Source organism: Micromesistius poutassou (genome assembly GCF_964030765.1).
Source record: "Micromesistius poutassou genome assembly, contig: SCAFFOLD_3957, whole genome shotgun sequence".
NCBI lineage: Eukaryota > Metazoa > Chordata > Actinopteri > Gadiformes > Gadidae > Micromesistius > Micromesistius poutassou.
This window is the reverse complement of record NW_028178583.1, coordinates 1-26,524: the sequence shown is the minus strand read 5'-3', so window position 1 is coordinate 26,524 and position 26,524 is coordinate 1. Positions and strand designations below refer to the sequence as shown.

The 26,524-nt window shown below is 47.0% G+C and overlaps 2 protein-coding genes across 3 annotated transcripts; both read right to left on the bottom strand.

Annotated features, from left to right (window-relative positions):
- Positions 1 to 6: 6 nt before the first annotated feature.
- On the bottom strand, positions 7 to 9,040 carry LOC311373553 (uncharacterized protein; the record flags this gene model as incomplete). The annotated part of the gene is made up of 5 exons (XM_084490296.1): positions 8,931 to 9,040; positions 7,470 to 7,522; positions 6,947 to 7,067; positions 6,567 to 6,736; positions 7 to 6,438 (listed from the first exon to the last, which is right to left on the bottom strand). Coding segments are annotated over exons 2-5 (6,726 nt in total), but the record flags the coding sequence as incomplete, so codon positions are not given.
- A 631-nt stretch (positions 9,041 to 9,671) lies between these two features.
- On the bottom strand, positions 9,672 to 24,380 carry LOC311373554 (ATP-binding cassette sub-family C member 10-like). 2 transcript variants are annotated; one of them, XM_084490297.1, is made up of 21 exons: positions 23,714 to 24,380; positions 21,057 to 22,437; positions 20,641 to 20,868; positions 20,368 to 20,524; positions 19,981 to 20,141; positions 19,810 to 19,889; positions 19,518 to 19,689; positions 18,864 to 18,962; positions 18,105 to 18,294; positions 17,495 to 17,572; positions 16,972 to 17,172; positions 16,357 to 16,495; positions 15,766 to 15,958; positions 15,209 to 15,552; positions 14,644 to 14,813; positions 14,217 to 14,377; positions 13,356 to 13,609; positions 12,629 to 12,774; positions 12,112 to 12,209; positions 11,567 to 11,679; positions 9,672 to 10,526 (listed from the first exon to the last, which is right to left on the bottom strand). In XM_084490297.1, exons 1-21 carry the CDS (start codon positions 23,887 to 23,889, stop codon positions 10,391 to 10,393), a joined length of 4,677 nt encoding a protein of 1,558 aa, XP_084346423.1. In that variant the 5' UTR covers positions 23,890 to 24,380; the 3' UTR covers positions 9,672 to 10,390. The 2 variants fall into 2 exon arrangements, with proteins under 2 accessions (XP_084346423.1, XP_084346424.1); XM_084490298.1 differs by having other exon boundaries at positions 19,981 to 20,138.
- Between the last annotated feature and the right edge of the window lie 2,144 nt (positions 24,381 to 26,524).

The window sequence follows — 26,524 nt, the reverse complement described above, 5'->3', positions numbered from 1 at the left end:
ATTTGCATCTGGAACCTCGAGGTCCATGTTAGGTGGATGAAAGTTGAGTCTCCCCAGTGTGTTTGGTCTACGGTTTTGCATAAGTTCATCTTGCCCTTGTGTGGGGAAAACTGTGACAAAATAACCTTCGTCAGATTGTTTTCTATGTCCAGTGTGTAGCTTGGCACTGGGCTGCCTGGTCCTCCTCTGACCATCGGCAGACCTTCTGTGAACCTGATGTCTGGGGTCCCGCGGGTCCATATTGAACCCTGCTGGGGAGACTCCATAGCCCTGGCTTATCCCACCCCCTGACTGATGCCTGGGAGCTGCTGCGTTGACACTCGGACCCCTGTACCCCCCTGAAACCCTGCCCATAGCGGGATCTTGTTGGGGTGCCCTGGACCTGGGGACATGATCCCTTCCAGTGAAATCATCGATGTTCAGATCAGAACCGAAAACATACGTATTGGGATCAGAACCAGGGCCGTATGGTAGATTGTTGTGGCCGTGATGATCGCCCCTTGGGTGTGTCTCGGGAGACATTCTATATTGCAAGTTTAAATTGCCATCTAATCCTGGGGTTTTCATGCCTGTGAGATCTGACCTCCGACCTTTATAAGAGGGCTGGTTATAATGCAGTGCAGGAGCATCGATGTCAAGCACTGGAGCTCTCATGTTGCCTATTTGAGGGGCATTTAGTTTAAATCTAGGTGGGTTCATTTCCCCTTTTGGTACTGAACCAGAAAGACCCAGGTTCGACATTTGAGGGGTTTTCAACTGACCAGATGGAGCATTGATTTCAACATTTGGGCCTTTCAGACCGGGGCCTTTCAATTTAGAAACAGAGAGGTCCATGTCTGGTGCGGTTGCTTTTGGTCGAGAGAAACCTATGTCTGGCATTTTGAACTTCCCCTCTGGAGTGTCTACCGACACATTTGGTTGTCTTGGTGAAGACACATCAAAACTTGGCGCATCCAATTTTGGTCCAGAAAGACCCAAATGAGGCTTTTTAAATTTGCCATCAAAATCACCATCTGGTAAATTAACTCCAGCTTTTAGACCTTTAATGTTTACCAGTGGCATGTTGAAATCTACATCTGGACCATCTATGTTGCCATCAATGTCAGGTCCTTTAATGTCTGATAAGCCAATTTTGGGAATTTTCAAGTGGGGCATCTTTATCTTTGTTTTGGGTGAACTAATCCTCACATCTGGAGATTTCACATCCAATTTAGGAGCTTTATGATCCATTTTTGGTAAGTCCAATTTCGGGGTCTCAATTCCCCCTTCTGGCAATGTACCTGAGAGACTGAATTTGGGCATTTTCAGTTTTCCTGAAGGAGCATTAATATCAATGTTTGGGGCACTGAGGTTCATGTTTGGCTTTTTGAGATCAAAGTTGGGCAAATTGAGGTCTGGTCCACCAAGTTTAGGACCCGAGACATTGAAATCTGGGGACTTGAGGTCCAAGTCAGGACCATCTAACTTTGGTCCTGAAAGTCCAAAGTCTGGCATTTTTATATTTGGCTTTTTCAATTTAAATGATGGGCTGTCAAAATCTGCATCTGGCATTTCCAATCCAGCTTTAGGACCTTTGAGGTTGACATTTGGCATATTCATATCTAGATCTGGACCATCTATGTTGCCACCAACTTGTGGTTCTTTTAGGTTTGGGAGGTTAAATTTTGGCATCTTCACCTTGGGCATCTTAAACTTTGTTTTGGGTGAACCGATGTTCATATCTGGAGTATTCATATCCAATTTAGGAGCTTTAAGATCCAATTTTGGCATGTCCAAGTTTGGGGTCTCAATTCCCCCTTTTGGCAGTGTTCCTGAGAGATCAAACTTGGACATTTTGAATTTCCCTGAAGGACCATTAATATCAATGTTAGGGGCACTGAGGTCCATGTTGGGGCTTTTGAGATCAAAGTTGGGCATATTGAGGTCTGGGGGATTTATTCCACCGCCAAGTTTAGGACTCGAGACATTGAAATCAGGGGACTTAAAGTCAGGACCATCAAACTTTGGTCCTGAAAGTCCAAAGTCTGGCATTTTCATGTTTGGCTTTTTCAATTTAAATGACAGGCTGTCAAAACCTGCATCTGGAATTTCCAATCCAGCTTTAGGACCCTTGAGGTTGACATTTGTCATTTTCAAATCTAGATCTGGACCATCTATGTTGCCGTCAATATCAGGTCCTTTAATGTTGGGTAAACCAAATGTTGGCATCTTCAAGTGGGGCATCTTAAACTTGGCTTTGGGTGAACCAATGTTCACATCTGGAGTATTCACATCCCATTTAGGAGCTTTAAGATCCAATTTTGGCAAGTCCAAGTTCGGGGTCTCAATTCCCCCTTCTGGCAATGTACCTGAGAGACCGAATTTGGGCCTTTTCAGTTTCCCTGAAGGAGCATTAATATCAATGTTTGGGGCACTGAGGTCCATGTTGGGCTTTTTGAGATCAAAGTTGGGCATATTGAGGTCTGGTGTATTTATTCCACCACCAAGTTTAGGACCTGAAACATTGAAATCAGGGGTTTTGAAGTTTAAGTCAGGACCATCTAACTTTGGCGCTGAAAGACCGAAATCAGGCATTTTAAAATTTGGCTTTTTAAATTGAAATGATGGGCTGTCAAAATCTACATCTGGCATTTCCAATCCAGCCTTGGGACCCTTAAGGTTGACATTTGGGATATTCATATCTAGATTTGAACCACCTATTTTGCCATCAATGTCAGGTCCTTTAACTTTAGGTGAGCCAAATCTTGGCATCTTGAACTTGGGCATCTTAAACTTTCCTTTTGGTGAACCAATATTCACATCTGGAGTATTCACATCCCATTTAGGAGTTTTAAGATCCAATTTTGGCAAGTCCAAGTTCGGGGCCTCAATTCCCCCTTTTGGAAGTGTGCCAGAGAGACCAAATGTAGGCATTTTCAGTTTCCCTGAAGGAGCATTAATATCAATGTTAGGGGCACTGAGGTCCATGTTGGGGCCTTTGAGATCAACTTCGGGCATATGGAGGTCTGGTGTATTTATTCCACCACCAAGATTAGGACCAGAGACATTGAAATCAGGGGACTTGAAATCAAAGTCAGGTCCATCTAACTTGGGTCCTGAAAGTCCAAAGTCTGGCATTTTCATATTTATCTTTTTAAATTTAAATGACGGGCTGTCAAAATCCGCATCTGGTATTTCCAATCCAGCTTTAGGACCCTTGAGGTTGACATTTGGCATATTCAAATCTAGATCTGGACCATCTATGTTGCCATCAATGTCGGGTCCTTTAAAGTTGGGAGAGCCAAATTTTGGCATCTTCACCTTGGGCATCTTAAACTTTCCTTTTGGTGAACCAATATTCACATCTGGAGTATTCACATCCCATTTAGGAGTTTTAAGATCCAATTTTGGCAAGTCCAAGTTCGGGGCCTCAATTCCCCCTTTTGGAAGTGTGCCAGAGAGACCAAATTTAGGCATTTTCAGTTTCCCTGAAGGAGCATTAATATCAATGTTAGGGGCACTGAGGTCCATGTTGGGGCCTTTGAGATCAACTTCGGGCATATGGAGGTCTGGTGTATTTATTCCACCACCAAGATTAGGACCAGAGACATTGAAATCAGGGGACTTGAAATCAAAGTCAGGTCCATCTAACTTGGGTCCTGAAAGTCCAAAGTCTGGCATTTTCATATTTATCTTTTTAAATTTAAATGACGGGCTGTCAAAATCCGCATCTGGTATTTCCAATCCAGCTTTAGGACCCTTGAGGTTGACATTTGGCATATTCAAATCTAGATCTGGACCATCTATGTTGCCATCAATGTCGGGTCCTTTAAAGTTGGGAGAGCCAAATTTTGACATCTTCACCTTGGGCATCTTAAACTTTGCTTTGGGTGAACCAATGTTCAAATCCGGAGTATTCACATCCAATTTAGGAGCTTTCAGATCCATTTTAGGCAAGTCCAAGTTCGGGGCCTCAATTCCCCCTTTTGGCAGTGTGCCAGAGAGATCAAACTTGGGCATTTTGAATCTCCCTGAAGGAGCATTCATATCAATGTTGGGGGAATTGAGGTCCATGTTTGGGCTTTTGTAATCCACTTCAGGAATGTTAAGGTCTGGTGGATTTATTCCACCGCCAATTTTAGGACCAGAGACATTTAAATCAGGGGATTTGAAGTCAAAGTCAGAACCATCTAACTTCGGTCCTGAAAGTCCAAAGTCTGGCATTTTCAAATTTGGCTTTTTAAATTTAAATGACGGGCTATCATAATCAGCATCTGGTATTTCTAGCCCTGCTTTGGGACCCTTTATGTTGACATTTGGTACATTCACATGTAGATCTGGACCATCTATGTTGCCATCAATGTCTGGTCTTTTTAGGTTTGGGAGGTTGAATTTTGGCATCTGAAACTTCGGCATCTTAAACTTTGCTTTGGGTGAACCAATGTTTACATCTGGAGTAGTCACATCCAATTTAGGAGCTTTAAGATCCAATTTTGGCATGTCCAAGTTTGGGGCCTCAATTCCCCCTTTTGGCAGTGTTCCTGAGAGATCAAACTTGGGCATTTTGAATTTCCCTGAAGGAGCATTAATATCAATATTAGGGGCACTGAGGTCCATGTTGGGGCTTTTGAGATCGACCCTGGGCATATTGAGGTCTGGTGTATTTATTCTACCACCAAGTTTAGGACCTGAAACATTGAAATCAGGGGATTTGAAGTTTAAGTCAGGACCATCTAACTTTGGTGCTGAAAGACCGAAATCTGGCATTTTAAAATTTGGCTTTTTAAATTTAAATGACGGGCTGTCATAATCAGCATCTGGTATTTCTAGCCCTGCTTTGGGACCCTTTATGTTGACATTTGGTACATTCACATCTAGATCTGGACCATCTATGTTGCCATCAATGTCTGGTCTTTTTAGGTTTGCGAGATTTGGCATCTTAAATTTGGGCATATCAAACATTCCTTTGGATGAACCCATGTTAAGATCTACTTTTGGAGCTTTAGGATCCATGTTTGGTAAATCCATAGCAGGAACCTTTATGTTTGGACCACTGACGCTCAGGTCTGGTGATTTCAATTTTGGTGCATTGATGTTCAGGTCAGGAGCATTCAAGTCAAAATTAGGCATGTTCAGTGAGGGCATTTTGAATTTCCCTTTGGGTAAATCAGCGTTCATGTCTGGAGCATGCAGGTCTAGATTAGGAGCATTGAGATCCATGGATGGTGTGTCAATGCCAGAAAACTCTAGAACCTGAATATTTGGAGATTTTGCACTTGCATTTATATCCACATCTCTTTTCTTTGGTAATGTACCAAATAATTTTAATTTGGGTTTTTTGACCTTAGCTGAGGGAATTTTCATCTCCATATCAGTGCTAACATTTAGCTTGGGGAGATTGACATTAGGCAACTCATTGTCAGGAACTTCTACTTTTGATCCAGACAATCCAAAACTGGGCATTTTCAAATCTGGCATTTTGAAATTTCCAGAATGGGTACCAATATCCATACTGGGTTGCTTGAGTTTAGTTGATGCTAAATCAAGGTCAATGTCTGTTTCCAGATATCCAGCTTTAATCTTTCCTAAGCTGATATCTGGCCCCTGTAGATCTCCACTATATCCGCCTTCTGGTCCTTCGGGGCTAGAGAGACCAAAGTTGGGAATCTTGAACTTTGGTGTCTTCAGTCCTGTGTTGATGTCCAGCCCTGGAGTATCAACAGTTTTGAGACTGAAGTCAGGTGATTTGAGGTCAGCATCAATATTGAGATCTGGTCTTTTGCCTGACAGCCCAAATGAAGGCATCTTAAATTCTCCAGAAGGTGAATCAAGATCTAAATCAGGTTTTTTCAGGTCCATCGTGGACCTTGTCACTGTAGGTAACTCAAAGTTATGTAAACCCATATTAGGGTTGTCCACATCTAGGGCAGGGTTCCTAAGTTTCTTGGAAGGTCTGACATGAATATCACCTGGAGATATTTCTGGGACATTTATATCTGCCTGGACCGCACCTTCTGGGCCAGTTATGGCTCCATTAAGACCAAGGTCTGGAATTTTAAATCTTGGCATCTTGAATGTTTTTTTAGCTCCTTCAATTTCTATTTTTGGTGCATTGCCGTCAAAGGTTGTGTCACTGATCTTCCCCTCCGTCTGATATATTTCCAAACCAGAAAGACGGTCATTGGAATGTCGCAAGTTTAACTCAGATTCTGATTTCAAATTGAGGTTCCCATCTACTGCAGGCATGTCCATTCTGGGAGTCTTTGTTTTAAGTAATCCAAAGTCAACACCAAGCCGAGGAATTCCACTGTCAGTCTTATGGCTTAAATTGGATAACTCTGGTTTGCTTCCTTGAGCATGTAGCACTCCATCGCTGGAACCACCCACAGCTCCATGGCCATCCTTCATGAACCTCTTGATCTTTGCATTGTAGAGTTGGCTATAGGAGTCCTTCAGCATCTTGAACAGAAAGACACAGCCTGATGTATTTATTGGTTCATTCCCTAATTTGACCATACATATACTGTATATGATTTAGTGGCAGTGTTTGACCATGAATCCTTTATCATGGGATTGATTGGACTAACCTCTCCTGGGCCCTTGGAGACTGTATCCAGGTTGCCGAGGCTCTTGCTCATGTTGTTCTTGGTGAGGACTTTCATGTTGTTGTTAAATGGTTCCATTAGCTTCAATACTTTCAAAACCTCCTCTTTGGACATTTCATCGAAGTTAATCGCTGCACCCACAATTTCATCCCCTGCAATTCAAACATCATGTGGTCACAAAAGGTTGTTTGGGGTTTTCAAGGTCTCTTACTGTGAAGAATACCATAAATATAAACATGGAACATACCACGTATGTCATATAAACATATAACATACATATTTCTTAAGCAAGGTGATAACACTTTTTCATACATTCTTCATACATTTTTCATGGCCAACCACATCAGCCTGAGTGTTAGTACCTTGGTGGAGCCCCTGATTGGAGGAGGACCCAATGCCGATGCTTGAGACGACCAGTGCCCCGCTCTCAGACTCCTCCAGGGTGAGGCCGTCCGACATACTCCTCCCTCTCCGGTGAGATGGCTTGGAAACAGAAGAACATGTCATTTAAAACCACCATCCATTTAAATCTGACCAGGAACTCCTTCATTCCATCAATCAATCAAACATTCATAGAGTGCTTTTTACAACAATACAAGAGAAATAACACAAAAAGGAAACTAAAATATGAGAATTCCCAGATCCATTGATCCATTACTACATTAAAAATAGTGTACATTAAAAAACGTTTTATTATTTAAAAAAAGTTACAAATATGGATAGATTGAAGTTCCTCTGGCAGACTGTTCCAGAGGTTCGGACTGTAGACACAGACAACACTGCCTCCCTGTAGGTCTCAGGTGAGAGGTGCCCTGAGGAGCAATGAGGAGGCCAGAGGGCATATTTAAGCTGATTTTGACACCATGACTTTCAAGGCTTTCATACCATGATCTCTGTCTTCTGCTACTGTGGTGGGGATGAATTCATCTGCATTCAACCTGCAGGAGGCAAAGGCCGAATATTCAGTGTGCAGCTAGCACAAGACATATGAGCATTAAAGAGCTGATGAGACTAAAAGTACATACATGTCCATTCAAAAGAGATTGATCATCTATTGAGAGGTTCAATAGATTATTGACAAAAATACTGAACATCAAGTACTGGACACAAGTACAGTTTTGAGATATCATAAGCATTCTGAAGGAATTCCAAGTAACTCTCTTGGAACCGGTCTAACCAGGACTGGACCCCACCCTCTCATTCCTGGGGTAGGACCGGTACCGGCACACCCTGTCTTTAATCGAGAGTCACATGACCGTGTGATGTCTGAAAAACAGCCAGACCAGTGAAACCAACTCCTGAAGCGGTTTACCATTCAAGTCCTTGAATGGTGAACCGCTTCAGGAGTTGGCTTCACTGGTAGCAATAGTATTATTAGTAGTATTACTAACGTTATTCTAACGGCTATTCTGCAAAGCTCAATTCTGTTTTAATTTTCACAGACCCAAACACGCCGACCACAAACAAATGCAAGAAATGCAAGGATATTTAGTAATTTTCTTAGCAACAATGTGTGATAGTGTGTGATAGTTCAACAAATGAGTTTGAGTCTGTTTTTCACAGCTTCAGTAACTCTATTTGGTTGTTTTCCAGGATTTCCATTAACAGCTTCAACTGTAGCCACCCACATATGTTTAATATTGCACTATATTGTGGTTTAATCAGTGTTCTTAACAGACTTAACATCTTAGTTTTCCTTTACCAAGAGTACCAAATTCATGTGACAGTTATAGCTAACACCAGAGTTATAGCTAACAATCATTATAGCTAACACCAGAGTTATAGCTAACAATCATTATAGCTAACAACAGAGTTATAGCTAACACAAGGGTTATAGACCAGAGTTACAGATGACACCAGAGGTATAGCTAACACCAGTTAGTTATGACCAGTGTTGTTTACATTTAGAAGCCCCAAGCAGCACCCCCAAGTATTATAGTGTATTGAATATTAGTTCCTTATATAATAATAATATAATATTTGTGTTATACTACGTATCATAATCCTAGCTCAGAATATTGTAGTGTTTAGGAGCATTATAGTATGTATTATAATACTATGATAATTTATAATTCTTATTCTAGTTCAGAGCATAGTATTCAGTAGTATTAAATGATGCATTATAATAACAGCTCGGAACATTATAGTATGTATTTCAATGCTAGATCAGAGTATTGCAGTATTTAAGAGTATCATAAAATGCCGTTTGACAACTCCAGGCTTGACCGATACTACCAACATGACGACATCATGCTCAGGCAATAAAGTTTAAAGTCCAGCAGACATACCTGCACTGTAAACACACACACAGACACACAATGTGAGGGAAAGAGGTCGTCCTCTCACCTGAGGCCTGGGGTCTCCCCGGGGTTCGGATGTGTGTAGGATGCCGGTCAGGTGTGCGCCTACGTCTCTGTGCGTCCCATAGTGATCTGCCCACTGACAGCCGCCCCACATAGCTCCACTCTCAGAGCTGAAGAAGAAAAACTGGTTTGGCCTCATACATCCCGCCTATTCCCAAACCTGTACACAAACACCCGCCCCCATCGGTGGCCACACCCACAACACACATGTAATACACACTTGCACAATCCAGCTGTTGACGTTAGTAACGCATATACATGCAACCACAGACTTGGTCGCTTCCTCACAAGTATAGATCACACACACCCACAGCCACACCCACAAACACACCTACACCTAGTGTTGGGACACACAACACATTAACACATAATTCAGGGAACAACGCATTCATTGAGAAAACAAAACACCAACAGAGCACACCTCGTACACACGGAACCCCAGGTGAATAAATGCTTCCATGTTCCAGGTGGGTGGGGCAGCCATTCAGTCTCAGTTGAGTCATCTGGCTGGAGAACCAGTAGAGCATAGAAAGTAGCCAGGTATATATAGCGTGACACCTCCACCGCTCGCTGGAGATCTGGTCTGACCTCGGTAGGCGGCACTGTTGGACGGTCAGCTACGTTATTAGTCACTGGTTCTGTCATGCATTAGAAGATTTGTCAGCATGTCACATGAACATGTCAACAGAAATACTAAACACACACACTTCTTATGAGCTCAAACCTGTTTTTAATATTTGAAAATAATGTTTGTTTTATACAAAAGTCGAGGTGCTCAATACAGTAGACCCTGTGTGTCTGAAACAACAATCCCTTCTATCTTATAGATGTACATCTCTATCTATATTCCAGCTCTACAGTATTTGACAAAACAAGTTGTTCATTTGAAGTTGCGTTTCAACACATGAACACATAAAACCCCCAGCCTAGACAGTTTGAACGCCAACAGTCGGCCTGTATAATGGAAACAAGAGTTAACAGTGAAGTGCACCGGCCTCTTCTGGACGAGGGTAAACACAGCAAGACGCCAGCCAATCCTTCTCTCTAGAGAAGCTGGCCTGTTCAGTAAGTGTTGAGGCGTTGCACTGATACCAGACAGTGCCACTACAGTGGAAGCACCCAGCCACGCCACCTACATCTCCTTGAGGAAGTGTTCAGGTGTAGAGGTTAGAGGTGACGGCTCAGAGTCTCTCTCAAGTCTTGGTTTTCCTTGTTAAAAAAAGACAATGGCTTTGTGTTTGCATTTCTTCATGTTCTTCAGTGTTGTTCCGTCTTGTGCTTCTTGCTCAGACTGTTTGGAACCAGCTAAGGAATCAAACCTGCAAACTGATTGGTTGGCTCAGCTGGCCTGCCAGAAGATGTTTGGACCGCAGCAGGACACCAGACGCCGTGATTGGTCAGATAACGATGTCCACTCCTGGGACCACTCCTGCCTCCTCTTCCTCACTCTTCTGCCCCCCCAACCAGCCTGCTGAAAAGAGACTGGTCGTTCTGGAGCAAGGCAGCCGGGGCGTCGAACTCCACCACCTTCCCAGCATGCATCACCAGCACGCGGTCTGAGTCCATGATGGTGTTGATCCTGGGTGGAGGACACAGAACGCCATTTTTGAGCCTGAGGGAAACCAAGCTAACGTGAGCCTGAACAAGACAAGGTGCTGGGCTATTTATAGATGTCAGAAACTCTCTATTAAAGTTTAACCAGGATACAATGGTGCGTGTGTTCGCACCATTGCGAACACACGCACCATTGTGCGTGTGTTCGCAATGGTGTTCGCTCGCACACAAGCACATTATTTCCATACACTTACTGTATGTAGACAAAGGAAAGGTGCAGCTGATTCTGATGTGCAGCTGATTATTGTTATTTGCCAATAGTAGGCCTCCTTATGTAAGCTAAACATATGGCTCCAGGCTTCCGACCGTCAACAATTTAGTCATTTAGCAAACATCACTCAAAAGTGATGCACAGTGAGTTCAAATACAGAGCATTAAGGAGCAGTTAGGGGTGAGACAGTGAGGTCAGATACATGCCATTGTGGAGCAGGTATGGGTTAGACAGTGAGTTCAGATACAGAGCATTATGGAGCAGGTAGGGGTTTGGCAGTGAGGTCAGATACATGTCATTATGGAGCAGGTATGGGTTAGACAGTGACCTGTGTATAATGTATACAGTATGAGACAATGTATGTACAATGTATGTAAGCAGACCCACTGCCGGTCAAAGTGAAGGGTGTTACTCCCGAGAGAATCGACGGGAGAATCTGGGAGCCGACAGCAGGAAAGGTGTAACATAATAATAAAAAATATTTTTTAAACCATTCAGTGAACAAAAGGCAATAGGCTGATTATCGATTAGGGTGCGGGTGCCACTCAATGACATGCAAACGTAGACCGAAGAGTCATCAACACACCCACTCAACTGGTGTGAAATGCCGACATCCTACTGCTCATTCACATATAAGGTAATTAGCATTTCCTGCGGAGAACATAGGGGTAGTATTTTTTCAGGAGGTCCAACGTCAGGATATGTCATTCACATATACGGCACCTCCGTAGAATAGACAGAACAGACGGATGCACGTCCATATGTGAAAGCAGCTCATGCATGTACAGCCCTACCTGTGTGCGATGGTCAGGACCGTCTTGTCTCTGAACTTGTCTCTGATGGTCTCCTGCAGCAGTCGGTCTGTCTGCTGGTCTACACTGGCTGTGGCCTCGTCTATACACAGAACCTGCAGAACCAGAACCAATTCAACACACCAGGTCAGTACACAGAACCAGAACCAATACAACCCACCAGGTCAGTACCAAGAACCTGCAGAACCAGAACCAATACAACACACCAGGTCAGTGCATAGAACCTGCAGAACCAAAACAAACCTACAGATCAGAACCTACAGAAACAGAACCAGGTCTTTCCACAGAATCTGCAGGCCAGTACAACGTCAATACAAACAACCTACAAAACCAGCTCAATACACAGAGCTGAAAAGAACATGCAAGAACACAGGAGAACATGGTAGAACACAGAGGAACATGGGAGAATATTGGAGAACACAGAAGGACATGGTAGAACATGGTAGAACATGGGCCAGGCTCCACTTGTTCATGGTTCATGTCTTTGGTATGGAGCTGTGTGGTGACACCATGAGGTCAGGTCTTACGTTGGCCTGGGTCAGCAGAGCTCTGGCCAGACAGAGCAGCTGCCTTTGGCCCAGGGACAGACAGCTTCCCCGGTCCCCCACCTCTGCATCCAGACCACCTGGAACACACACATATACACATATACATACATGCAGACACACACACACACACACACACACACACACACACACATACACTTTATATATGTATGTGTATAAGAGTGTAAGCGGGCTACTAATGAAACCATCCACTTGTAGACATTGTCTCAAGTGCTTATCGGACTGTAAATAATAACCAGCGCATCTCCATCAGACGTTAGCCGATGGTCTGGAGATAGGGGGGCAGCTTCCTTTAGGAAGCATACAGCTAGACTCTGGATAATCGGGGTCTGAAATCATACCCTCAGAGCTTGGAGTCCAACCCCCTATTCTGCCCACATAACAATAACACTCTAATAAACACTAGTATACTACCACGACACTATCCTTCTATCTGTGGTGAGGTTATATGGTGCTGTCTGCAGTAGTGCCCCCTTACCCATTCTGGACACCAGCTGCTCCAGGTGACAGTGTTGCAGGGCGGCCAGCAGGCTGCAGTCGGGATGGCGTCCGCAGGGGTCCAGGTTCTCCCTCACACTCCCGCTGAACAGGAAGGGGTCCTGGGGGATGATGGCCAGCCGGGACCTGCAGGGAGCGCAACCAGCACGTACAATGTTAAGCCTAGCCTAGGGCAGTCTAGCATAGCCTGTCCTAGGTCTAGCCTAGCATAATTTACTATAGCCTAGCCTACAATAGTAAAGCCAGCACAAGCCTAGAATATTGTACTGAAGTCTATTTTAGCATACCAGCATCCCCTAGCATAGTATAGCCTAGCATAGCGTAGCCTTTCCTAGCAAAGTATATCATATTAAAGTATAGCCTAATCCTAATAACCTAGCCTGGCTAACTATAGCCTATTGTAGCATACTCTAGAATAGCCTATGATAGAAAAGTATATCATAGCCTAAACAATCTTTACCTAGCATACACTAGCACATCCTAGCATAATATATCCTATTAAAGCATACCTACCTACCTTACCTAAGTGTAGCCTTGCATAGCCAAGTGTAGCCTTGCCTTACCTATGCTTACCTAGCATAAACTATCCATCCAGCGCATCCAGCATTATATAGCCTATTATTGCCAGCCCTATTGTAGATTATCCTAGCCTAGCGTGGCCTAAGCTATCACATCACTGCCCACCACCAGCAGACCCCATCAGCTACCTGAGCTGGGCCAGGTCCAGGGTGCTGATGTCCAGGCCGTCCAGCAGGATGGCTCCCTGGTTCAGCTCCACCAGGCGGAACAGGGCCAGGAACAGGCTGGACTTGCCAGAGCCGGTGCGCCCCACGACACCCACCTTCTCCCCAGGGTGCACAAGCAGTGTGACCCCGTCCAGGGCGTTGGTCAGACCCTCCCTGTAGCACAACACCGCCCCACTGAACTCTAGCTGGCCCCGCTCCGGCCACGACGCTGGGACCTGCACCAGGACATACACTATGAGGAGGGTTCTAGTTCCTAGTTCCTTTTTTTCCAAACTAAAATACACTAACAAACCAAGTACGATATGTGGTTGAAGTGGTGACGGTGGTGGTGGTGGTGGTGATGTTTTGGTGGAGGTGGGGTTGATATAGTGGTGGTGTTGATGGTGGTGATAGTGTTAGTGGTGGTGGTGTTGATAGGGGTGGTGGTGGTAGTGATGGTGATGATGGTGGCAGTGTTAGTGGTGGTGATGTTTTGGTGGAGGTGGGGTTGATAGTGGTGGTGTTGATGGTGGTGATAGTGTTAGTGGTGGTGGTGTTGACAGGGGTGGTGGTGGTAGTGATGGTGATGATGGTGGCAGTGTTAGTGGTGGTGGTGGTGATGTTTTGGTGGAGGTGGGGTTGATATAGTGGTGGTGTTGATGGTGGTGGTAGTGTTAGTGGTGGTGGTGGTGGTGTTGACAGGGGTGGTGGTGGTGGTAGTGATGGTGATGATGGTGGCAGTGTTAGTGGTGGTGGTGGTGGTAGTGGTGGTGGTGATGTTTTGGTGGAGGTGGGGTTGATATAGTGGTGGTGTTGATGGTGGTGGTGGTGATGGTGTTGGACCTGGGGGTTGTGGTCCTGGGGTTCGGTGGGCAGGCCGGTGGAGTACTCCTCTGTCCGCTCCACGCTCACCATCTGCATCTCTGTCTGGGTGAAGCTGAAGATCAGCCCTGACAGCAGGCCGGTGACGGACAGCGAGTAGGAGAGAGAGAGACCCACAAGACCTAGTACACACACACACACACACACACACACACACACACACACACACACACACACACACACACACACACACACACACACACACACACACACACACACACACACACACACACACACACACACACACACACAGGGTCTGTTATTCAACAGGCCCTTTTACCCAAAGCATCTCACAGGCTTCAGACGCAGGTCGTTAAGGAGCTTGGATCAGGAGAAGGCGAGAATGGAACCAGCAACCCTGCAGGAACCATGACGACCTTGTGCTCACCTGGGTCTACAGAGCCGTAGCGGTGCTGGAGGACAGCGATGGTGCTGATGCCGGTAACCAGGGCGACCCCGACCAACTGCAGGCGGATGTCCAGCCACTGCATGGCGGCGTTGCTTAGGAACAAGCAGCGCTGGTTGTGGTCCAGGCGCCTCACGCTCTCCTCCTCAAACCTGCGGTCCAAAACACATGCAGGAGATCAGCCCATCAGCAGCCTCCAGGGGCGGACGAACAAGGAATCCCTGGACCAAGAGCAGCTCTAGCGCATCCCTGGTAGGAGGGTCCCTCCTCTGTCTTCCTTCTTCAGGTGTCTTCCCTCTGGGTTCATTGTCTATCTTTTTTTGCGTAGGCCTACAACCCATTTATTTTGTAGAAATTCCATAATTTGTACTACTCTTATTGTGTATCTTGTATTTTTATAGAATTGCTGCTATCTTAATCTTCTACGGTCCTTCTCTAATAATACCGGAGCATACCTGACAGAGGCGTGTCCTACCAGAAGGAGAGGGGGCGTGGCCTCACCTGGCGGAGGCATGGCCTACCAGGAGGAGAGGGGGCGTGGCCTCACCTGGCGGAGGCGTGGCTAGCCCGGATGGTGGCCAGGCCGCTCAGCGTCTCGGAGAAGTGCGAGTAGAGGGGCGACAGTGTGACGCTGCTGAGGCGCTTGAGCTCGCGGGACGAGTGGCGGTAGAAGCGCTGGGTGCGGTGGTAGAGGAGGGCCAGGGGCAGCAGGGCCACCAGCACCCAGGGGAGGCTCCAGGCCATGACGGCCAGCGTGCCCGCCAGGCTGAACACGTTGGCCAGCAGGATGTTGAGCACGAAGGGCAGGCCGTCGTCCACGCCCGACACGTCCGAGGAGAAGCGGTTGAGGATGCGCCCCGTCGGGGTGGTGTCGAAGAAACCCACGGTGGCCTGGGAGGAGACGGAGGAGAGAGGCTGGTTGAGGTGACGGTGCGATAGCCGGGAATGGACCCCTTGGAGTGCCCTGCTCGTGGTGAAGCGAGGGCAGTGGTGAGGAGGACGATGCTCTGATTGAACTGTAGCCGTACCCAGACAGCTAGCTTAGCTCTTTCATAAAACACAGGCCGCTCCCCACGGGACCTACGACGGCGATGACCTCATCACCTGGAGGACGCGGCCCAGCAGGCGGTCGTGTACGACGGTGGCGGCGCGGATGGCGCCGTAGGCGAAGAGGAAGGCCCGCGCGGCCGTGAAGAGGGTGTTGGCGGAGGCGATGGAGGCGTACACCGTCAGGTAGAACTTCACGTCCGAGCTGATGTTGGAGAAGGGGGAGGCTGACGGGGAACACAGGGGGGCCCTGGAGGAGGTCCAGATGTTATCAGAACATTAATGAAGCCATGAACAGGATCTAAGGACGTTGTCACAGAGGGATGTGTCCATCACACACAAATGTTGCATTTCAGAAGAAATCTCAAAGTCAGCTGGTCAACTCAAGTCTTGATCAGACTCATGATTGTAGGGGTGTGGTCTGATAATAAACGCAAAATTACAATAATTCAGTAGATGCTTGATGCTCCCATGAACTTATTACCTAACTGTGATAACAAAAAAGCACTTCCATGATCTACAAGTGTAGAGTATAAGTGTTCCTATTGGACCAGTAAGTACCAGCCGCAGAGACTGTAACTCTAGTCACTACGTCTTTCTGCATAAATGCTACGGTACTGATCTGCAAACCAACTCCAGGTAACCCACGTCAGTCCCCCAGGAGAGAACAGCAGCAGGTGGGGTGAGGTGAAGGCCTCTGGGTAGGAACCATTGCTCCATGTGGAACCGTTGTTCCTCAGCTCTGATATCCAGTGGGACAGCCACCAGTCGGACACGTTCTTAGAGGCTGCGGGAGAGAGGAATGCAACTGTTGTTTGGTACTCACCCACTATCCAAATATGACAAGTTGTTACAAAATGTTTCTGTAAACTAAAGGGTTAACCACATCAATGGTACACTTGATAGTAACATTGCATGTCTGATAGTCTCATTAAAAGTTTTGTTCTACAATTCATACAATCAAGATTTATCACATTGACTGCAGTACACTTTAAAAATGTGTTGGTCACATCGCAATTCGGATAAAAAAATGGAAGTCCTGGCTTTATATCACACAACCAATCAAAATGTAATTGTTTTAATGTTTTAGTTTAGTTCAACTGTGTCAGTTGATCCTTTAAAGTAGGACTCCTTTCTAATGACAGCACAGCTGTGGTTCCTGCAGGGCCTTGGAAGTTAGTTTCCATGTTTTTAACTCTTCCTTTTGGTCAGTTCAATCCCATTATATCTTTTAGGAGAGTAGTGGACAGGTGTGGTCCGTACCTTGCATGAGGAGCAGGGACAATAGGATGGTTGTGGCCAGGGCTCCTCCCACCGCCCGCCAGTAAGCCCGGTACACCGCCCACGCCAGCCCCCCCACCTCCTTACGCTCCTCCCCCGACCGGTCTTCGTCCTCCTCCTCCACCAGCTTCTCCTCCACCTCCAAACTGGGAACCCCCTCCTCCAGCTCCTCCTCAACATCACCTGGCACCCCAACCCAGCAGAGGACAGAACAGACAGTGTGAGGCTCTTAGTAAATCTGTTGTTGCTGTTGTGGTTATTAATTAGGTATTGATTGTAGGAAACAGTGCAGTCAGTCTGTCACTGATCAGTTTGGTTGAGGAATAACTGAATTGCTCACAAGTTGAGTGGAGGATCTAATGTTAAAGTGATGATAAGGTGCTAAAGATTCTGGTGCTAGTGATGGTGATGATAGAGGTGATAAAGGTGCTGGTGCTAGTAATGGTGATGATAGATGTGATAAAGATGCTGGTGCTAGTGATGGAGACAAAGGGCTGAAGGTTACCTTTCTGCTTGGTGTTGCGGTCGTTCTTGTGCTGTTTTGGAACCGCCTCCACCAGGGGCAGGATTTCCAATGGCGTACCTGTGATGACATCACCAGGTGGTTAAAGCTAGGGTAGGGTATGCTTCTAAAATTTAGTTTAGAAGCTTTTTTTTTTTCTTCATATTTGTTGAAATTATCTTTACATCCCACAGAAATCAATAAATCAAAAGCTCGGACCAAAAAATTATCTGTGGCTGTCACAGGCCTATCCAATCATTACACAAAGCTTCCACAAGGCTAGGCAGACCTAATGCTAGAGTAAGCAAGCTAGTCGGGTGTTTTTAGGGAGTGGCTTTGGTGGGAGGCCAAAATTTTGGGGGTGTGGGTGTGATTTTTTTGATTGGATACTTTCAAGGTCTATGTTGCGTGGCTGGTTTCTCCAAATTGCCAACCCTAGCTTTAAGGATGGATTCTGAGACCTAATATTCTATCCACTACTAACCTCGCTATGCTTGTGTTCAGACTCCTAGTGAAGTCATAGAGGCACAGTATAACCACATATCTCCCTGTCTGTCTTCAGCGGCCAGTGAAGTGAGACGACAAGTGAGGTGCAGTACAACATCGTGTCTACCTGTCTTGACGATGGTCCCGTTGTCCATGAGGACCACCAGGTCTGCCCGCTCCACAAACTCTATGCGGTGAGTGCAAAGGATTCTGGTCTTTCCCCGCAGGATCCCCATGATGCATTTCTGCATCAGGTGCTGAGCCACCTGGGCGTCCACGGCCGCCAGCGGGTCATCCAGCAGGTAGATGTCCTTCTCCTGATTGGACAATGTAGACCATGGGACTAAGCATTTAAAAGGAGGTAATGAGTAGTAGAAGTGCTACTGAGTGAGACTTCTGGAGGCCCTCCCCTTCTGGAACATCTCACAAGCTGACTAGCAGTAGCACTGATCTGTGATGATCTCAAGGTCTGAACACACTTTGTTGAGATGTACCATTGTTGTGGGATTCAGAAAGCACTGAATGTGATTAATCTACTGTAACTGTTGGGAGTACAATAATAAATAATACAACTTTTTTTGGTTACTAACCTTGTTCTTATGATTCCTTAAGCTACTCTGCACTCAGTACAGTTGTCACTTTTGACCCATTGACTCATAGGGTGTTACAGTGAACTCCTGATACATTGACTCATAGGCTCTTACAGTGAACTCAGATATATTTACATGACACTCGAGTGACTCTTAGGGTGTTAGAGTGAACTCAGATACATCACTGAACACAACACAGAACCTTTTGGCTAAGGATCAAACACCCTTACCACACTATCTTCCCATGTGTTGCAGTACTGTGCTGTAGGACTATTGGCTGGTGAGGCGGTACTGACCATGTAGACGGCTCTGGCCAGCGCCAGGCGCGCCTTCTGCCCCCCGCTGAGGGTCACTCCATTCTCGCCCACCTCCGTCAGGTCTCCCTGGGGCAGCACCTGCCAGGACAAGACAACTGTAATTGCCACTGTCATTGACTGGCACCTGCAACCACTTTCAACATCATCCCGCCTCTACCAACCAGCTCATCCGATTCCACCAATCGCCTCATCAGTTCCCAGCAAGGGGAGGCCTACCACACATGTAAAAGCCAGTTTTGATAGGCTAGCTCGCTCTCTCTCTCCTTTTGGTCTACCGAGGGTAAACCTGTTTACGTTCTCTGGAGAGTTTGGAGGATTACTAGATATATATATATATATATATCCTTTGAGATATATATATATATATATATACTTATTATATTATACATATTGTCACCGAGTTTCCCTTCTCCCCCTGCTTGCATTGTGTGAACCGTGTGTTAGACGTTAGCGTGTGTAAGGAGATAGGTGGAGATAGAGCAGACAAACATGGGACCAACATCAGACCGACATAAGATGAACATGTGAAGAACAAGGGTACGGAATGAGAATAACATGAGACAGACACATCAGACCGACATGAGACGAACATGTGAATAACATGCGAATAACATTAGAGGGTGGCCGTCTTACGTTGAGGTCATCGGAGAGTGCGCAGGCCTCCACGACCGCCTGGTAGAACACAGAGTTGTACTTCCTGCCAAACAGGATGTTGTCGCGCACCGTAGCATGCTGGATCCAGGGCTCCTGGGCGGCCAGACCGAAGCCGGCCTCTTGGCCAACCACGTAGACTGCCCCACTCAGCCTAGGGGGTAGAGCTAGAGGTCAGTGGTCCATATCAGAACAGCTCACTAGAGGTTTTCTGTTTCAGAGGACACATCACTGTGTCCTCACGGTGTTGTCAGTCTCATGTACTGCAGCCTACCTGGTCAGTTCTCCAGTAATGGCTGCCAGTAAGGAACTCTTCCCACAGCCCACCTTCCCCACCACCGCCACCAGAGAGCCCTGCAACACACCACATCACTGAGATCGCTGTGTGTGTGTGTGTGTGTGTGTGTGTGTGTGTGTGTGTGTGTGTGTGTGTGTGTGTGTGTACCTTAGGTATGCTGAGGTCCATGCCATGCAGCAGAAGGCTCCCACTGCCGGCTCCAGAGCCCTCATCTCTCTCAGACCCAGGCGGGTCTGACCCCTCAGACCCCAGCCAGGAAAAGGACCCCTCGCTCAGCAGAACTGACGTCTGCGGGTCCTCTGGAGCTGCTGAAGAAACACACACACACACACACACACACACACACACACCAAGTTTAACTTGAACTATCTACATATGAAGGGTTAAAAACAGATAAAACCTTTTTTACCCACAGGTGAAGGGTTAAAACATAGAGTTCTTTCTGAACAATCCCATGAGCATTGCCACTTTCATTTCCCTGTACTATCGTGTATGTGCATGTGACAAATCCATTTTGTGAACTGCTGAGCCTACCCAGGCTGTAGTAGGCCTGCAGGTCCTGGTTGGGAAGCTGGAGGAAGCGCTGGATCCTCTCCAGGGAGACGTAGGCCTCCAGCACCCCGTTGAGCACCCAGGGGAAGCAGTTCAGGGGCAGGATGAGCATGCCCACCAGGGCCAGCGTGGTGAACACCTGCAGGGGTCCGCATAAGCATGGTTACACTAAAACTGGCATCACCATGGTTACAGCACAACCAGCTTCACACATCACCGTGGTTAGAGCACAACCAGCATCTGTTGACGGACTACCTTAGTGGCGGTGAGCTGGTGTCCCAGCAGCACGTAGGTGAGGAAGGTGAGGATGGAGACGACCACAGGCAGCGCGGCCCAGGTGTACACGCACACGGCGTCCAGGTACTTGATGGTCTTCAGGTGAGACAGCTCACGTTGGCGGCAGTCGGAGATCTTGTGGGCGAAGTGGGGCTCCCAGGTGTAGAACTTGACGACGCGAACACCGAACAGCACCTCGGTGACCAGCTGGGGGCGGGGGACACGTACAGACTCAGGACCACCACAACAACAACACATCAGTACCCTGACCTCTGGGAGAGCCAACCTGATCTGCAGGTTCGGCCCTCTCAGGTGGTGAGACAGAGGAAAGGTGCTATTCCCTCTGCATGGGTTAGTAGCGTGCGACCTGCCCTTTCGGTGTGGCGGGACCTCACCTTGACACGGCTGTCCTTGTAGCGGAGCATGTGCTTGTTGTTGTCCAGGATACGGGAGGCCAGCAGCTTGTTTAGGGGCACGAGGAGCAGGGCCACGGCCAGCCCCCCCAGGAAGGCAATGCCCACCTGCAGGTGCAGCAGGTAGAGGGCGATGGAGAACTGCACGGGCAGACTCCACAGCTCGTGGAAGCTGTTGCAGAAGTTGACGACGCGGTCTGTGTCGGTGCTCATCAGGTTGACCACCTCGCCGAGGGCGAAGCGGGCCAGCCCCACCCTGCCCACCCGCAGCGCCTTGCCGTAGATCGCCGTGACGACGGCCGCGCGTGCCGACAACGCCACCTTGGCCACATGAAAGCTGTAGAGGTTCCTGAGGAAGGCAGAGAGCAGCGAGCTGGAGAAGAGCCCCAGGGTGACCAGAGCCCCCCGACTCAGTGGGGCGTCTGGGTCCTCCATGAAGCCCACCAGCTGGCCGAGAAGCAGGGGGCCGGCGAATCCCAGCAGGTTCCCCACCAGCTTTAGCACACCCAGGGCGTAATACCACCACCCAAAGGCCCGGTGCAGCACTCCCAAGAGACGCACGTCCCTGCCCAGCTCTGGCAGCGCCTCCTCGTCAGGGGAGGTCCGGCTGCCCGCCAGGAGGTTCCTGCTGACGGGTTGGGGCCACTCCCCTCCTCCTTCTGTCCCTCCCCCTCTCGCCCCAGCTGACGCCCCCTGCTGGCTGGCCTGCCAGCACCTGGAGAAGTGCCGCGTCACCAAGGCGGTGCGGAGCGCCTGGGGCAGGTGGTAGACGTGGCTCAGCCCGTCCAGCTGCCCGCGGCGGCCGCGCTCCAGCAGCGGGTCCAGCCAGCGGTATAACAGACGGGAGAAGCAGCCGCTCCCGTCCTCCGCCACCATGGCGCCCGTATCGGGGTAGACGCTCTCTGGCGGGCCACCGTCATCCACGCCGCTGTTGATCTGTAGATCATAAGCGGTGCCGCTGTGGACGCATGGGAAGGCCCACGCTAGGAGGTACGCGACCAGAGGGAGCGTCCGGGCCGCGGCGAGCACGAAGCGAGTCAGTCTGAGCGGCCGGGTCGGGTCCAGAGCAGTGCTGGCGCCCGCCACCAGGATGAACACCAGGTTGGGCACGGAGAGCAGAACCAGCAGAACCAGCAGCGTGGGGCCCCGTCTGTGGCTCCACACCGCCGACACCTGGAGAGCCAGGGAGGCAGCGAGGTGGAGCAACCAGGCCAGGAGGGCACAGCCGTCGGCCAGGCAGTCCAGGTACAGGTGGACCTGGCGCTGGAGACCCACCAGCACCAGGTCTCCAGCGAAGAGGAGGACCACCAGCAGAGCCGAGGCCAGCCTGAGGGTCCAGCCATACTGAAGGATGGGGCTGCGTCTGGGAGGGATCAACATATCAGGAACAAGGACCAATTTGTTCACACCGAGGAGCTGGGGTAGCTGCCTTTGACTACAGTATAGAAGCTCTTTAATCCATCATTTTGCCATTAGGGCCTTTACATTTGCTGAATATTATTGTTAATGATACTGTTATCACATCTAGCATTTTATGCCACTGGTTTTACTGATCCGTTATTTGTCTTGGGATGCCACAGACAAGTTTACACATTGTGGGTCATAATAAATGAATGAATTAATTACTCTTACCCCCCCCCCACCCGTCAACAATCCCGTCCGCCCGCAACCCAACTCCCCCCACCCCTCCGTCAACAATCCCGTCCGCCCGCAATCCAACACAACAATCCCGTCCGCCCGCAATCCAACACAACAATCCCGTCCGCCCGCAACTCAATTTATAATTTATAAAAACTTATAAAAACTCAACGCAACTTATAAATTATAAGACTCTACAGAGTCTCACTCCGGCCAAAAACCAAAAGTTGCCAACCCTGCAGGGGGGCACCACACATTGCTACCTGGTCTGTGGGAAACACTGAATGCATTTGATGATGATAAACAAAATACCAGCATAGAGCACGATTGTGAACATTTACAATCATGTCAATTTACAATAGGCAAAATGTGTTGGCGTCGGCCGACTCATTTAAATTAGGATATTAATGCTGCGCGCCTCCTCTTTGCAACGGAATTTAAGACATTAAATAATTTAATTTGTTGTACGCGTTGTCATGCACGCAGGCTGCCACTCTGTCTGCTATGCCCCAATCTTCAACGGCGGCTTGCAGGACGTTAGCCATGTATTCCGCTGTGCCTCTCTGGCATTGAGCGGGTCTACAGGATCGCACTCTGCACAACCCAGTTAGTGAAAAAGTGAACGGCCACGGTCACGTATGACTCCGTAGTCAACGCTGTCCAAGCATCGTGGTGATGGCAACTTTCTCCGCTAAGCAGTTTTTTTTTTTTTTCAATATTGTATCTCTCCGGTAAAATTGTCCGATTGAAATTTGCTAATAATCTGTCTAATAATATATAATAGTATAATAATAGTCTGCTGACACAGCTCCTCTTATTAAGGCAACCTGGTCTCACAGAAATCCGTGAAATGAGTAGGTCTACGTCCCGTTTACAAAAACTAATGCCCATAAAATGTTCGAATATTAAGGGCTGCCCAATATTCGTTCGAATATAATATATATATTTTTAATATTCGAATTATATTCGAATAACGAAGTTCGGAGTCAAAGCCCTCTTACCGTGGGATGCTCAGGTAGAATGCGCTGCAGACGGCTAGGCCACTGTGGGGCAAGACACCCAGAACCAGCTGGTTGAAGCAGGGCACGATGGTTCCGTTCTGCCAAACGGGGAACGGGTCCCCGGCGTCGGTACCACAGAGACCCGCAATCACCTCAGCTGGGTCGAAACCCCCCATTCCAATTCCTTTATCGGCCTAACATGCTCACAGACAGCATGAACTACACATTGACCAGTGAACAGCACTTGTGTACACTATATGTACACAGCGAGGGTACTCTTTGGGTTCTCAGGAGACTGTTGAAGAACATTGACCATGTAGCTAGTAACAACAACATGGGCTGTTACTTCGTCTTAACAGCACCAGAAAGGATAGATACATATACATAACAACCGTGCTGTATGTACTTACTCAAAAAGACAGAGCAAGAGTGAAATTAAATACTTCTGGAAAAGGTTTCCTACGGAGGTGCCATGATTTATTTTTGCTTTTGTTCATGTTTTATCTCTTCGGTTCTGGGCATGTAATATTCAGAGCTCATGGGTGAGAACCGGCGTGCTCATACTAATGTGGTAATGGCTGATTGTAACAGCTCAAATTATAAATATATTATACAATGACACATAAATAATATATAAATAGATAAATAGAACTTTGACACCGGTGGGTTGTTTACCTCCGGGAGGAAGCAAAGTCGATGCTTGATGACGCATAAGTTTCTTTTCAAAGTAAATGCCCCTCGTTTAACGTAACAAATACGTTATGACTCCACCACTTAAAAGTAGTAAATATTGTAGTCTTTGAAATATAAAACTTTTTATTTTATTTTATTTATTTAACAAGTAATAATTAAGCAGTATTTTCTTTTAAATAGGATTTAGGTCTGTTAACATATACATGTTTCTGTTTGAAATATTGCTCTAATATTACATCCATTACTAATATTGGTAGATATGTTTAGAAAGTTTCAGAAATCATGCACACATTTACTGCAATGTGTGTGCACATTTATATTAATTTGGGGTTAGGTTAAGGTTATTTCATTCTGGTAGTTGTATGGAACAAGCAAATTAAACATGACAAGCTGCCAGGATGGTTTCATCAGTTTTATTGAGTTGTGTCAAACATAACCCAAGGGAAGAGAGGCCTTACTTCCTGTCCTCCAACCTCAGCCCTCTGTTGAACACAAAGTACTCATTTATATTTTAAACCTTTTTTCTCAGTGGGCAATGCCACAGTTTAACATAGCAGTAACATAAGGTGATCAAAAAATAAAGATACATTTTACAATCGCTCTTCCTGGGAATTTCACAAAACTGCACGGCCGTCACGCTGAAGACATTCCTAGCTTTCCCAGGCGCTCGAGGAGGAAGAGGGCTTGTCTGGGGTCCGAGGAGGTGTGTATGTACAAGTGGACAGTGAAACACAAGTTTGTTTTGTGTGCGCGTGTGTGTGTGTGTTCACAGGTTCTTGGTTTTGATGTGCGTTTTGGAATGCTTGGCGAGATGGTCGCTCCTCATGAAGCGCTTCTGGCACTGGTTGCACTCAAACCGCTTCACGCCTGTGGAGGGATTCACAACACATTACAATATAGAATAACTGTGGTACATTACATCACACATCTGTTCATAATATAGAATGTATATGATATATAAAAAAACATTAAACACCTGATAATAACAAAGAACATATACGATGTATAAAAATAAGGGTACACATTGTGGGCATACATTGAGTGTGTGTGACCCAAGTGGGAATCAAACCCCAACAGGAGCAGTTTGCATTGCATACGAGTGTACAGGAGACTGTTTTCCCCATGTATTTCCAGGACACTGAGATCCAACTAAGAAAAACAGATTTATTTTGGGAGTAAATGGCCCCATTTAGTAAATATGACTCCATTTTGATGATATATTTTATTGTGTTGCCGATCCAGTGTTTGTAATATTGTGTTATATATTGATCAGGTTGTGTGTGTGTGTGCAGGCATGTCTAACAATACTAGCTGCATTGTAAACTGTTTGCGTGTCTATAACAATACTAACAGCACTGTCACCTGTGTGAATGTGTTATAACAATACTAACAGCACTGTTACCTGTGTGCATGTGTTATAACAATACTAACAGCACTGTTACCTGTGTGCATGTGTTATAACAATACTAACAGCACTGTCACCTGTGTGCATGTGTTATAACAATACTAACAGCACTGTCACCTTTGTGTGTGTGTGTTATAACAATACTAACAGCACTGTCACCTGTGTGTGTGTGTGTGTGTTATAACAATACTAACAGCACTGTCACCTTTGTGTGTATGTTATAACAATACTAACAGCACTGTCACCTTTGTGCGTGTGTGTTTCATAACAATACTAATTGCACCATTATCTCTTTCTATACCAATACTGACAGCCATGTTACCCACCTGAGTGTACAGTTACCAGTGTGTACGGTTACCTGTGTGTGTGCGTGCGTGTCTCTGCAGCTCATCGCTGCGTGTGAACCTCTTGTCACAGATGTTGCAGAGGAACGGCCGCTCCCCGGTGTGCAGGCCCACGTGTGCCCTGAGCAGAGATGTCTTCCTGAACGTCTTCTCACAGCCGGGGAAGTGGCAGATGTGCTTCCTCTTGCTCAGCATTCCTGGCCTGGGGACGCAGACACACAGGACTAAGGACACATACACGTACACGTCCTATCAACACACATAAGCTCTTAGTTTGAAATTGGAACACACAGCCGTGAAGTAAGGGTGCATGCGCCTTTACTTTGAAATCAGCTCAACCCACACACACCCTTTTCTTTTTTAATCGTA